This window comes from Esox lucius, chromosome 8 (assembly GCF_011004845.1).
Source record: "Esox lucius isolate fEsoLuc1 chromosome 8, fEsoLuc1.pri, whole genome shotgun sequence".
In the NCBI taxonomy this organism is placed as follows: Eukaryota; Metazoa; Chordata; class Actinopteri; order Esociformes; family Esocidae; genus Esox; species Esox lucius.
In genome coordinates this window covers 12,513,923-12,528,536 of record NC_047576.1, presented here as the reverse complement: position 1 = coordinate 12,528,536, position 14,614 = coordinate 12,513,923, and the positions used below count along the sequence as shown (strand labels likewise).

Below are 14,614 nucleotides of genomic sequence, written 5' to 3'. Positions count from 1 at the left end.
CACGAAAATGATGTGGATTTAATGTTTGGATTCAGTCCGATCCTTAATGTCCTCTATCCAGTACTGTTTATCTCTCATCGCTCCAATGAGCTGGTTGACCCATCAAACCACCTGCCTGATTCGTTTTTTCAAAAGAGCTGACAAAGTCTGAACAAAACATATCCTACCACCAAAAGGGCTCAGACTGAACAATGGTCTTGCAATGACTTCAGCAATGTATTGCAAGACACGTGATATGTTTTATTCAAAGCTTTTGAAAATGAATGAAAGGATTCTGAAGGAATGGTTCAAATGAATGAGATAAAAACCCTAACCAGTAATTCCTTAACATAAAAGTAACCCCAATTCCAACATTATCGCCAATTATACATTTTCTCTAAACCTAACCCCTAAGCTGGAAATTAAATCTTCCTGAATGAGGATCTGTCATAAAACCTTTGGGGGACCTACTTTTACAGTTTCACTATATTTTCTGGGTAATTCTGGTCCCCACAGGTGAAAATAGACCTGGATCACACACACCCACACACACACACACACACACACACACACACACACACACACACACACACACACACACACACACACACACACACACACACACACCCACAACCAGCTCACCGGGTCTGTCTGGTACTCTCTGCTGTAGAGTTCATGGCAGTTGTTAAAGATGTATTCGTAGGTGGAGTTGAGGCAGGCCTTGACACAGTCCTTCACCACCTGACTGGCTCTGGGGGGGCTCTGTAACTCCTGGACCTGGGGACAGGCACACATACACCAGCAGATAGATGACTCTCACTGTCAAGACGCCTCCCTGAAAGGAGCATGTCCTGCAGCAGTAATTTACAGAGCAGACAAGAACAGATACAGTACCAGAGAGACATATTTTTCCTGGAACAAAGCAACAGGTATCCAAGGTGAAGGGAGAGTAGTGAGAGACAAACGAGTTACCTTCATCCTGAAGAAGGTGATGCTGGTCAGTAGGTCCACAGTAGATTTGAGATCCTGCAGTCTCTCAGGACTGCTAGCTGGGAAGTTATTCTGTTACACAGAGACAATAGATCCACACTGAGGACTATTGGTCACAGTTGTGGTGTAAATTCCTCAAATACAGGTATTTTAATAAAATGAATTCAATTCAATTCAAATCCCAGGTCATGCTTTGAATCAAGAGATAATTAAATTCCCATGAATTCCAATGTTAGGTACAGTTTTGGTCTGTTAATTCAGGTAATCAAAATACTGCAAAGCACTGTTATGCATGTCCCACATTAACATTACAATGTGGCGACTGATCCTTAAGAGATAATTAACATCACACACTCTTGGTTGGGGCCTTGACCGCACCACTGCCTGACGTGTGGCTGTGATCTCCAGTGGGTGATGCATATTGGCCAAGCATCAGCAGGGACATTGTCAGGACGGATTTTTGTCTCAACACAGTCTAGTGACTCACTCAGGGGGCCGGCTGCCCGTTAAAGCTAACTGAGATTGTCAGTCCAGTGAGTGTGTGTCTTCACACAACTTCCGGTTTGGATGTGCAGTGTGGATAACAAAACCAAGAGCATGGCCAGGACGCCCATGACCAAGACATGACAGGTTCTTCTCTCTCAAGCAAATTAGGAGTCACCGTGACCACACAGGATGTTACAAAATTGGTGTGAAAAAGTGCAGTTTGGTTTACCCGGTACATGGACAGGTCAATCCTGAGGGAGTTGTGGAGTTGATCCAGAAGCTTCACAAATCTCTCTTTCTGTAATCACACGAACATACCCCAAAACACAATACATGAGCCTAAGAACTAACGTAGCCACAGGCTCACCCTGAGGCACTGTACAAGATTCAGTCTCTTTCCACCCCCTCGTTCATGTTGGAGAGACTCACCCCAAAGTTTGAGGCAGCAAAGCGGTCAGAGGCAGACACATTGTTGGTGGCCTGGGTAGTGTGGGCATAATAGGCGTTGATGTTTGCCAGCAGTGTGCTCATTACTGCGGGCACCCCTGGGCACATGTATTTAGACGACAGGCAGGCAAAGTGACTGTGGGAGAACACACACAGCATCACGTTGGTGTGAACAAAGCAGACTCAGACAAGGCCCACTCCCTTGTCATGTTCAGGCTAAGACACAATGTCATCCAATACACAAAAATGTGCCCCCAATACATTCCAGTCTGGCTGTATGTATGAACTGCTAAGTGTCTGGGACGGGGTGGGTACGTTTGAGCTTACGTCATAGCCTGGTAGATGGACTCAACTCCGTAGCGCATCGCAAACTCATCCACTATCTCCTGAGGCGTCTCATCAAAGTACACCTTCCACGCATCATCTCCTTTAGCATCAGGGATCTTCACAACACCAGAGCTCTGGATATCTGTGATGTAGTGGAAGAGGTTCTAGGCAGACAGGTGGAGAGAGAGATGAGAGAGGAAGAGAGCAGAGGAAATTTAGAAAGGAGAGAGAGGCAGGTGTAATTTCACCAAGACTATGATGTTAATGGGTGGAAGTTGCTGAGGCTGAATGGATGGAGCTGTGATCTCTGTTAATGTGTCTGAGCAGGCGAGCACAGAGCACACATCCACTCTCTTAGAGACTGGCTGACGGATCAGAGATCAGAGGCTTGTTCAATGAATGATTAATTCAGTCCTTAACTACATGGCTTTATTAATTCAAATAGGTCAGTCAGTACAGCTACACAAATATATCTTCTGAATGTGTAACGGTCTTAGTGTCAATTGCAATCAGTATCACAACTCACCATTAAAATGTATGTTCAAATGAACCCTTCAAAAGATTAAGAGAATTAGCTGTTTTGGTTATACAGTTTGCACTGCAATTCAAAAATACTTGTAGGCTTGTTTAGACTGAGCCGTTCACAAACCATGTCCTGCATAATGAACCAACTACTGTCTCGATAAAGAGCGATGATCACTCAAAAGAATGGACAATTACATATTTTAAGGTCAACGAGAGCGTTACAATCTGTGTTTTTATAATATCTCACATGAAAATATCCATTATAATGGGTCATAATCATGAGCAATGCGAACTCTGACACTGTTATGAGGTATTAACCTTTCATTTTAAATTGAAATGTCCACCACAGTTAAGGACAGCCGAATGAATCAAGATGACTGGCCTCGTTAACATCACCTGATGCTGAAGACGGTAGCACGCGCTTAATGTGGCACAATCAAACACACGCAAGCACGTGCACACCCATACAAATGCACATACATACACACACACACACAAGCAGCTTACCTCGTGCAGACAGGTGTACTGGACATGGTATGGAGCGACAGTTTCTTCTCCTTTGATCTCTACATTGATGTGCATCCTGATAGCACCAGACACGGCCGACTTGTCTGTGCGCTTGTCTGCATGTAGGGACAAAAGACCCTCCTCAATCAATGCGTAGAAGAGAAAAACCTACCAGCAATCACCTTCCATGTAAACCTCAACCTTTGTATTAAAGTCCGTATTCAATCTGATGGGGTCAGTTCTCTCAAATGAGTTGTACCTCATTTTATGGATACCAAGAAGCAAAAATAATTTCGAGGGGGACAGTCGGAGACTGATTAGGTTTGTCTAAGTAGGGTCCTGACGAAGTCAATGCCCATCAGTTCCACTACTAACCCAGGTTGTACCAGACGTCCATCTCTCCGCTCAGTGTGCGAACCTCGATGATTGTCTGACCCAGGAAGTCATCGGACTCCCGTTTAAATTTCTGCTTCACCCGGGACTTGATGTCATCATCCTCGTCCCAGACCCGCACCTTGATTCGGTCCGAGGAGTTGTGGCACTCACTACACACAGAGAAAAAGACAAAGCAGAGAGATAGACAGAGACAGAAACAGAGATAAAGAGACATAGACTGGAAAGCCATTATGTAATTTCCTGTTTTTTGATGGGTATTTTGATGGGTTCAGAACAAGACAAGCATGTAACCATGTAGCCCAGAGCCCCTCTATCTATAAATATCTTACAAGTTGAAGTTCTCCTCCCAGACAGGGTTGAGGTTGCCATAGATGGTCTTGGTTCTCTTCTTGGTCTTGCCCACCTGAACCGTGACATATGGGTCGCTGGAGCCAGTCTTATCCTTGGCTTGGAGGCCCTGTGCACACAGCACTGAAGAGATGACAGCATCATTTGGAGGAGACTCCATACACTCCCATTGACCAACTCACATAATTGACATTCCTGTCTACAGATGGATATATAAATATATTTCCTAACATGGCTGTTCTAGAGAGACTTGTCTAATTCGTCATCCTCACATCAGATAGTGACTCAGTGTTCTACAGCGCTGAATGACCTTTATAACAAGCAGAGCTGGAACACAAACATGAAGCAAGAGGAGACAGAGGGTGGATGATGTGTCCCGATGGAGTTGGAATTGCCAGTGTTGTGGTCCGGTGGGGTCTAGTGGTCCAGGGCAGTCTAGTGGTCCAGGGCAGTCTAGAGGTCTGGGGCAGTCTAGTGGGCTGGGGCAGTCTAGTGGTCCGGTGGGGTCTAGTGGTCCAGGGCAGTCTAGAGGTCTGGGGCGGTCTATAGGTTTGGGGCAGTCTAGTGGTCTGGTGGGGTCTTGTGGTCCAGGGCAGTCTAGTGGTCTGGGGCGGTCTAGTGGTCTGGGGTGGTCTAGAGGTCCAGGGTGGTCTAGAGATCTGGGGCGATCTAGTGGTCCGGAGCGGTCTAGTGGTCCAGGGCAGTCTAGTGGTCTGGTGGGGTCTTGTGGTCCAGGGCAGTCTAGTGGTCTGGGGTGGTCTAGAGGTCCAGGGTGGTCTAGAGATCTGGGGCGATCTAGTGGTCCGGAGCGGTCTAGTGGTCCAGGGCAGTCTAGTGGTCTGGGGCGGTCTTGTGGTCCAGGGCAGTCTAGTGGTCTGGGGCGGTCTAGTGGTCTGGGGTGGTCTAGAGGTCCAGGGTGGTCTAGAGATCTGGGGCGATCTAGTGGTCCGGAGCGGTCTAGTGGTCCAGGGTGGTCTAGAGGTCCGGGTCGGTCTAGTGGTCTGGGACAGTGTAGTGGTCCAGGGCAATCTAGTGGTCCAATGGGGTCTATTGGTCCAGGGCAGTCTAGTGGTCCGGGGCGGTCTAGTGGTCCGGGGCACTGTCTCCAAAGCACACGTGCCACATCAGTGAGGGAATAAATCCAACCTATAGCTGCTTCCATTTCGATTTCCCATTGTCTCACCCATCCAAAGAAGTATAATACCTGAGCTAGTTCAATAGATTTAGTTCTGACTGTCATTATACGACAATCAGGACACCACACTCCCAACACTTTCCTCGCTCTCACCTGTGATGCTGATTTTGGCCGACCACTTGGATGTTCCGTCCAGTACACTCTGTTTGATCTGCTTCATGTGGGTGACGTGGGTGGACTTGACCACAGCAAAAACCTCCTGGATCAGCTCAAAGATCTCTGGCTTGTTCCTCTCTCTGATCTTCATCCTGTCCTTCAGAACCATGATGATGTTCTGTGTTCGGTCCTCTGCCCCATGTTTGGAACTCTTCTCTGCTGCCCCTGGGGTTGACAAGAGAGGCCACTGTCAGATGTTATTAACGATTGTCTTTGTTACCAACAGTGGTTGGCATGAAGGGGATCAACTTTGGTTGAATGTATACAGATGAGTACGCCTCTATTTGCAAAACTTCACCAGTCACATGATGGTCTCTACTTACGTTGCAGGCAGTCAGCATTGAGTAGATCCTGGCACTTATCGTGACATTTGACCCCACACTCGGTGCACCTCATGCCCTGACGAGCAATACCCCACAGCAGACCCTCACACTCATAGCAGTAGGTGGGTGTGGTGGCCGTCCACACTTCGAAGTTATGGGGCGTGGTGCAGGAGATGGGATAGATCAGAGCCTGGAGGGTCTTCTTGTACACATGACTCTTCTTCAAGACGGACAAACATAGAGAGACAAAATATACTAAATGTCAAAGACAGGAACCTATGGTTGTATGGAGGGAGAGGTACAGATGACTATCTGGATATACATTGTATGTAGAGAAAACAGGCCAGAAACTCACCAGTTCCTCGTTATTGAGAGTGCTGGACGCCATTGCTGATGTGATCCCGGCCTTCCGGGAGTTCTGAGCAAGAGACTGAGGGAGGCAAGGCAGAGGACAGAAAGATAGGAATGACAGTTATAGGCATGCTACCAAAACAAAACAACTCAGATTTTTCTGAAAGAGAGATTAATTTCTCTTGATGAATACTTGCATTTTGTTTGAAATGACATAAGAACAAACTACATGAAATCTACAGTAACCAACCCATAGATTATAATGTAGGCTGGCAGCACTAGAAATACTAGAAATACTGGGTTAGGTGTATGTGAAATGAAAGTGGTTCTAAAAAGCCAATAGCTCTCCAAAATGTTCCTTTAATATGAAAAAACTATGACTATGATAAAAGGTTATTGGCTCATCTTTCAGGAGTTCTTCTAATTGAACATTTCTCTGAGGAACATTTTGAAAGGGTATTTCAAATAGTTTTTGAGGGGGTACATTATTCAAATGATTCCCTGAGGAACCATTAAAAGGAATTAAGATCCCATTTTACAGTTGTGCTTGCAGTATTTACAGGAATTCACACACAGAACCCCTAAATGATCCTTCAATAACTTTTCCATGAGAGCCTGTGTTACTCACCATTGCCTGTGGCAGCACAGAAGAAGGAAGGAGGAAGCAGGAGGAAGGAGGAGGAGGAGGAAGGAGGAGGAGGAACACATGTTAAACTGGGTGTGTCAAAACAACTCCAGCCACAGTCACAAAGATGACCACAATGATAAATGGGTGACATCCAAATATATAGAATGACAGATAGTTTGTAGATGGGCCAAAGGACAGAAAGATAACTAGATCAGGGGAGAGGTATTCATTTTGTTGATTAAATAATTGGTGGCAGGAAAGGCGGGAAGACAATTCCATTCATTAAGATCTAGACTGATTAATCACAGAGGAGAAAAACATGGCAAGTAAACATCTTTGTACAAGGTTAGGACAAAACCCTAGGGTCAGGGAGGAAAATAAATGTACTGTCTGAGCAGTGTGATGCCATGTTTAAGGGAGAAAATATTAAAACCCAGAGAGAGAGTTATGACAAGGTCTGAAAGAGACAGGTAGTCAACCACAGGAGAGTGGCTATCGTCCTGCCCTGATCTCCGTGTCTGAGAACAGTGGTAGAAAATAATCTGTCTTTGCTGAACATTCAGTTCCAGACTCAAGCAGTGTGTGTGTGTGTGTGTGTGTGTGTGTGTGTGTGTTTGTGAATGTGCATTCACACAAGCCTTTGTTAATCCTTGTGTATTCGTGGGTTGTACAGTCTGACAGTAATCTGGATTCATAGAGACAAAGTGCCGTGCTATCAAGTCCTGTATGGTAATTCTTCATTCCAGTGGAAGAGAGCCACCTGACAGGCCTCGAGCTTGAGATTCAACTCAAAGCCTGAAAGTCCGATCACTTGGCAAAGGTAGAACTACAGCTCAATGACCTATGAGGTGTGAGTTGGATAGGCTGGTCAGCACTACCTTTGACCACAAGTTACACCCTCACTGCTCCGGCATTAGTCAGTATTGAGCCCAATTATCTTATTTATGCTTTTCCACTGAAAAAAATATATTCTATTAAATATTTATTGTCACAGACAAGGTGTATGTTTAATGCTAGTAGTGTTCACAAACAAGGCAGTAGGATGTATATGATTATCCTCCACCCATCATGATACACTCAGAAGGAGCAGAGTCTGACAGAGGACAGTGTCCTGGGAGGTGGGGGGGAGTCAGACAGAGGACAGTGTCCTGGGAGGTGGGGGGGAGTCAGACAGAGGACAGTGTCCTGGGAGGTGGGGGGGAGTCAGACAGAGGACAGTGTCCTGGGAGGTGGGGGGGAGTCAGACAGTGTCCTGGGAGGTGGGGGGGAGTCAGACAGAGGACAGTGTCCTGGGAGGTGGGGGGGAGTCAGACAGTGTCCTGGGAGGTGGGGGGGAGTCAGACAGAGGACAGTGTCCTGGGAGGTGGGGGGGAGTCAGACAGAGGACAGTGTCCTGGGAGGTGGGGGGGAGTCAGACAGAGGACAGTGTCCTGGGAGGTGGGGGGGAGTCAGACAGAGGACAGGTTCTGACAGGACACAGGCCTCAGAGACCATTAGAGGAAACAATGGACTGATGTTGGGGTTTAGGGTCAGTGGGAGACTGTGGAACTTACACCAACCAGGTCTCTAACCAGTGGCATGGCTTTCCTCTTGCGGAGGTCTGGCATGCTGTCAATACTATACAGCGCTCCGCCCACCCTGCATGGGATGAAACAGAATCACAAAAGATATTATTATTACACCCACATCAACAAAACATCCTCATCCACCTCTATCCACATCAACAAAACATCCTCATCCACCTCTATCCACATCAACAAAACATCCTCATCCACCTCTATCCACATCACCCCATCATCCTCATCCACATCATCACATCATCGTTACAGTCATGTTTACAAGACAACAACCCTAGACAACCTAAACAGATCTTGGAACAACTGCACTTCAGCTGTTTGCTGAAAATGGCTGGCAGATGTGTTGTTTGTTTTATGTTTTGAAGCTTTATTATCATGCTTGTTGGGTGATAATCACAGACACTTACCCTGCAGACAGCAACAGAGAGCAAATCCCAACCGACTCCCCTCGTGCCTGTGGACAGGGAAGGAGAGAAGTGGGACAGTGGGAGGATTGATCAGAAGTTTCTAACATAAAAGACATCATGAAGACTAAGAATGATTCAAAGCAAATCCGGAATAAGGTACTTCTGCTACTCAGGTTTAATCAAACCTTCCAGAAGGGCAAATTTAGTTTGCTGCCAAAGCACTTGACAGATAATTAACTTGTTTCATATTTCAATCAGTGATGTACTGCAAGAGTAAAAACTAAACCGGGCACCCCTGTCAAGACACAAGACAGAGTTTGAGAAAACCTTTTTAAACATTTTAAAGCAGCATCAATGATTTGGGGGAAACACCGGAATCTGTGTTCAGAGCTTGACACAACAACATTGACATTCCCATCACTGTCACCAGCATCGCTCGACCAACAGCAGACACACCCACCTTGCAACTGGCTCCAGCTCTGGCCAATCAGAACGGACAACATGAAAATCGCTAAGCGGGTGTCAAAAAACTGAAAAACAAATGAAATGGCAAACAAATGGGGGTAAACAAACAATAATCTCAACATAAAGCCATGCAAAATTCACCTCTTGGTAACAAAGAGTAACCAAAATTATAAAATGAATAGAAAAAAATCAAATGAATGAGCCCACCAGAGGGTTGAGTAGTGATTAAAACAAATAGGAAGGGGCACATCATTCACATATAAAGGAGAAACAGAGAGGTCAGCCAAAGACTCCCATACACACCTATTTTACATTTTAGTCATATAGCAGACGCACCCCAAGCGCACATGCGTGTGCACGCGCGTGCACAAAGACACGCACAGGCAGACTCTGTCTCACCTGCTGCAGTTGTAGCCGGATCTTGCTACAGAGGCGTTGCCAGTTGGCCCGGGCCCTGTCTGGCCCAGGCTCCATGACAGGCCTCTGATAACTGGGAGAGAGTGACAAGACAGTTACATAGAAGAAAATCACTAAACTTTGCTCTTTGCATAGTGGTGTCTATAAATGAGTTCTAGTATAATGTAGTGTATCCAGATGAAGGTAGAAGATGTTAGTTGTTGTAGTAGCATTAGCAATAGATGCTTTGTGAGTGTGTGTGTGTGTGTGTGTGTGCATGTGTCACCTGACAACTGGGGTCTCAATCTTCTCTGGGGGGACTTCTGCTGGGGGGCTCTCCTTGACAGGGATCACATCTTCTAGAGGCTGGGTCTCCTCCTTTTGCAGGTCTTGGAGGACAACATCATGGGCATCCAAAACTGGAGCCTGTGTTTCTGGGGCAGGGGTCTGGGGAGCTGGGGTCTGGGCAGTGGGGATCTGTGGCTGGGCCAGGGATGGATGGATCATGGGGGTAAAGGGTGGCTTGGTGGAGGTTGTGGTAACAGGGGCCTGGATAGGGGGCGTGGTCTCGGCCTGGGTGGTGGCTTCTGGGGAGGAGCTTGCCAAGGTGGGGGGCTGGGGCTGCTGTTCTCTCAGAGAAGCCTGTTTCTCTAGAGGGGGCCTGGCGATGGGGGCCTCTGGGGCCAGGGTGGAGGCCGTGCTGATTGGGGTGTAGGGCAACTCCTGGTCCTCACTGAGTGTGCCCTCCAGAGGGTAGATGTCTTCATCTTCCTCATACACCATCTCCTCCTCTTCCCCGTAGCGGTACTCTCCGTCCTCGGGCTCGTAGAGCTCACCTTCCTCATCGTCGTAAATAGCCTCCTCCTCTCCGCCATCTTTGACGTAGCCTCCGTCGTCACTGTAAACCCCCTCGGGGGCCTCGGGGTCCCAGCCGGCCGAATCCCTGCCGTAGCTGACGGAGGAGTGGCAGGAGTGGTAGGAGTCGTTCTCATCGTACAGCTCCACGGAGCCCCGGAGGCTCCCGTCCTCCTCCGGGCCAAACTCGTCACTGAGCTGAGAGCTGCCTCGACTCAGCTCCCCAGAAGACGCATAGTGACTGCTGCCTGTCGGGCTGGGTACACAGATGGACACATGGAGCCCAGTCAGATAGGCTGATACACGGATCGCCTGGGGCGGCTGAAACACTCGAAACACTACAGAGCTGTTAGGACCCACAAAGGGCACGTTAAGGAGTTTGGGAAGAAGAGCCAGTGGAGCCAAAGTGAGGACAACAGTAAACCAAGGATAAGAGGGAAAGGTACTGGACTGACCAAAGCAAACCAGACCAAGGGGAGAGTCTAGTATGTGTTCAGATGCATGAGTGAGGTGGTTTTGGAAGAAGGACGTCTTCATTTCATTAAGCGGACAGACTACTGTTGGATGCTTTGATCACACATACACACACAGATCTGCATATTCAATAGAAACAACCAGAGCCAACAATTAAACAGCAAAACAGCTCGCGAGGTAAACAGCCTTCACAAATAATGACACCCATTCAAGTGTGTGTGTGCGTGTGTGTGCGTGTGTGTGTGTGTGTGTGAGAGAGAGTGAGTGAGAGAGAGAGAGACACAGAGAGAAACAGCGGGTAGAGAACAAGGGCTACATAGGAGAAACAGCCTCTCTACAGCAGACAAATAAAAGAGGGAATACCAATTGTATGTGTGAGGCTATTAGTGAGAAGAGGAAGAGAATGAGACGAGGCATGAATCACAGAGAGCAATGGGAACAACACACACTGTCTACAAGTCCACTGGTTGACATACTATCGATCAGCGCAGGTTCAATGATGCATGAGGTAATAGAGGGGAATTAACCAAAGGGAGGAGTAAAGCAGCCGTAGGCTGTATGTGTCTGTGAGAGCTAGGGGACAGAAATCTAGGCTGAATCCAGACAGGAAAACACAGTTTTTCTAGAAACACATACACACACACAATAACAGTACCCTCCAGAATTATAAGCACCCTTGGCAAAGATGAGCAAATTAATTGTTGTTCATCAGTTTGATCTTACACTTAAATTCTGAACAAAATCTAACTTTTAATTGAGGTAAAATAAAAAAAATACTTTCTTAATTACGAGGTTTCTTCACAAAACTATTATTGGCACCCCTGTATTTAGTACTTTGTCCAGCCTTACCATTATAACAGTACATAATCCTTTCCTATGTTTGATGAGGTGTGAGGACACATAACAAGGGACCTGAGAGTATTTTTGACCTCTCTAACCATTCTCCTCACTGTGCAAGGGAACAAAATACACTTCCTCTTTCAGGCAGGTTCATCACAGTTGATTTAAACATCTTAATTAAACCCTTATCAGGGACAGAGGATAGAGGAGGCGTTGGGCTATAGAGGAGACTTGGGTATTTTCTGACATTTTATTTTATTTTACAGCCATTGCCTAATTTATAACCCAATAAAACAGGTTTTATTGGGTAATAATATTTAGGACTATGTTTTTAGGACTATGTACTTTCTCCACATTTTCTTTTCTTTCTGTTATAGACTGAAATGTATAATTGATGAAATACTTATTTTGCCCTCAACATACACACACAATCCCATAATGATAAAGCAAAACAGGAATTATTAGTCACTCAAATGAACACACCAATATATACACACCAATTGTAATGTATTTCTAGGGGTGCCAATGGTTTTGACATGATTTAAAGAAGAATTTTAATTTGTTTCATCAATAGTTATTTTTTTCTTGGAACAATTTAACCTAAATTAAAGGTCAGATTTCCATCATAGTTTTAGTGGAAGATCATGCTGAGAAGCTACAATTACATATTTTCATGGTGTTTTTTGCACATCTTTAACATGGATGCCAGTAATAAGGCACACTGCACACCGAACATATGCACAAAACCAAATCCCTCCCAGACAGAATGCTGGCCCTTACCCTGCTACACAATCAGAAAGCACACAGGCATGCAAACTGTCTCTCTCTCTTACTCTATATCCATCCCGCTCTCTTTCACACAAGGACACACATGTAGGCCCGCTGTCCAAAACAAACCAGCATTCCCCTTCCAAAACCCATACACAGCAGAGGGCACATAGGATGACAAGTCCTCTTACATGTCCTCTGATAGACTACCATTAATTCTGAACAGGCATGCCTCTGGCTGCCTCAGACCTGGGGTCCTCTGGCTTACAGTAGGGTTGGCTCTGGCTGGAGGTGGGCAGTCTAGACTGTTAACGGTGGCCTGTTGAGGAGGTGGAGGAGGCATTAACAGGCAGAGGAGCCACAGCTACACAGAACACAGCAACACAGCAACAAATATAACCGCAGCCAAACTGCTCCCGTGGGCCTCCAACAACAGAGGAACTCATTCACATTTCACAACAGATTTACAACAGGGAGAAAGAGTAGATGTGGGTGTGTTTGACGCTAGTGTGTATTCAGTAGCTACCATCATTCAGACACAGAATCATAGAGAGAGAGGGGAGCAGAACAGCACATGCACGCAAGCAGAGCAGGGTAGAAGAACAGTCCACCACTGATGTCACAGCGAGACCACGGACGTGTCACAGGCTGGAGAAGGAGGAAGAAGGGGGAGGGGGGGGAGAGGAGGTGGAGAGGAGTTGCAGAGACCCACCTATCGGAGAGCGAGTGCCTACTGTCTAGAGAGTACTGGCGGCTGGTGTGCCGGCTCGAACCTGAGGCCGAATCAAGATCGCTGCGCCCGTTGGTGGCCGAGTCTAAACTATCATAGCGTCTGCATGGCAGGAAGGGATGAGAGGCAGGAGAGGAGGAGCATCAGTGTAGCCTGGCCTGGGGCTTTTCAAAGACACACAGCAACGTCCACACACCATCACACACTGCCTGTCCACCAACTGCATAAAGACCGCTGGCGCTCACCAAGGAGCCGGGTTGGCCCAGGCCACGCGGGACCGTGTGGTACAACTGGGTTAGAACAGAATGACTGTTGAGAGAAGCTCATAGCCTTTATGCAGTAACGTGGCTGCCAAGCAACGCATGAGTTTGGGTGAACTTGCGCCTTTGAATAACAGATGCACAGAATAGAAAACACACTTGTTTTGAGGTTTAGGGCAAAACAAGTTGTAAAGTGATCACAGGGCTGTACTTCAGACACACACACGCGCGCGCGCACACACACACACAAACACACACACAGGACGCTCCCTGCGGCGTTCTTCAGACTTGGCTTGTACACAAGGACGTCATGGCTGCTCCTTCAGGCCAGTACAGAATGTTCTGGAGAGTGACAATGGGACAACAGGTTACCGTGCACAGTGTGAGAGTAAAACCAGCCAGGCACACCAGGGATGGTCTGGTGTGTCCAGTCTGTGCCCGTTGTCCACTGTTGGAACGGAACAGCTGAGCTCTGGACCAGGCCACATGGAAGACGTCTCACCGCACGGTTCATCTCAGTAGTCAGTTCAACAGTTTCCCTTCCCCACCTTCTTTTCTTCAACCGCACAGACCTCCAAGACAGGTGCGCGGCACAAGGTACTTTCTTTAAGTCAGGAGGGCAAAGTGTAGGTCAGCAAAATAACTGGAATGTGGAAGTGTGAATGAAAGCGAGCGGAGACAAGGAAAGGAATCCTATTGGGACGGACCTCCAACCGGTTCCTGAGGAAAGAAGCGGTTACCGACCGGGACAAGCAGAGGGGAGTGGTCAGGTTACCTCAGGGCTCTCCGGTTGTCGTAGTCCAGATCGTGGATGGAGTCGTTGTAGGAGGTGTGCGAGGAGTAGTGATGGTCTCTCTGCATGGGGTACTGATGCATGGAGGCGTTGGGCTGGGACGTGGTGTAGAAGGGTGGAGGGATGCTGTTACTGGTCTCACTGCGATAGTCGCTGTCTCTGTCATCCACCGCGCTGTCTGGGTCCTCGTCTATACACCAGGGAAATTGTATTACTTCGCAAGACCTGAGGGGTTGTGCTGTGTGGCTATTTCGTTATGGCTGATTTTAAACTGGGTTGTTTGAGTCCAGTATTCTGACTGGCTTCTAGCCGCGGTGTACGAGACTGTATACCAACGGGTATGACGTCACGTCACTTTTTACTGCTTTAGTTGCGTACCAAACCCACCACT

At 47.2% G+C, this 14,614-nt stretch overlaps 1 protein-coding gene across 13 annotated transcripts in view; it reads right to left on the bottom strand.

Annotated features, from left to right (window-relative positions):
- The window catches only part of unc13a (unc-13 homolog A (C. elegans)), a 60,852-nt gene that overhangs the window by 26,621 nt on the left and 19,617 nt on the right, over positions 1 to 14,614 (bottom strand). For 9 of the 13 annotated variants that reach the window (XM_020048960.3, XM_034293702.1, XM_020048956.3 and 6 more), the window contains 18 exons: positions 14,206 to 14,413; positions 13,153 to 13,272; positions 9,790 to 10,614; positions 9,507 to 9,597; positions 8,643 to 8,689; positions 8,212 to 8,296; positions 6,659 to 6,664; positions 6,035 to 6,109; positions 5,680 to 5,899; positions 5,294 to 5,521; positions 3,987 to 4,128; positions 3,637 to 3,806; positions 3,262 to 3,377; positions 2,230 to 2,393; positions 1,885 to 2,038; positions 1,685 to 1,753; positions 952 to 1,041; positions 622 to 756 (listed from right to left, as the gene is read on the bottom strand). In XM_020048960.3, coding sequence (XP_019904519.3) covers positions 622 to 756; positions 952 to 1,041; positions 1,685 to 1,753; positions 1,885 to 2,038; positions 2,230 to 2,393; positions 3,262 to 3,377; positions 3,637 to 3,806; positions 3,987 to 4,128; positions 5,294 to 5,521; positions 5,680 to 5,899; positions 6,035 to 6,109; positions 6,659 to 6,664; positions 8,212 to 8,296; positions 8,643 to 8,689; positions 9,507 to 9,597; positions 9,790 to 10,614; positions 13,153 to 13,272; positions 14,206 to 14,413 — 2,945 coding nt within the window. The remainder of the gene's footprint in view (positions 1 to 621; positions 757 to 951; positions 1,042 to 1,684; positions 1,754 to 1,884; positions 2,039 to 2,229; positions 2,394 to 3,261; positions 3,378 to 3,636; positions 3,807 to 3,986; positions 4,129 to 5,293; positions 5,522 to 5,679; positions 5,900 to 6,034; positions 6,110 to 6,658; positions 6,665 to 8,211; positions 8,297 to 8,642; positions 8,690 to 9,506; positions 9,598 to 9,789; positions 10,615 to 13,152; positions 13,273 to 14,205; positions 14,414 to 14,614) is intronic. The other 4 variants (XM_034293701.1, XM_029121513.2, XM_020048964.3 and 1 more) reach the window with 2 other exon arrangements.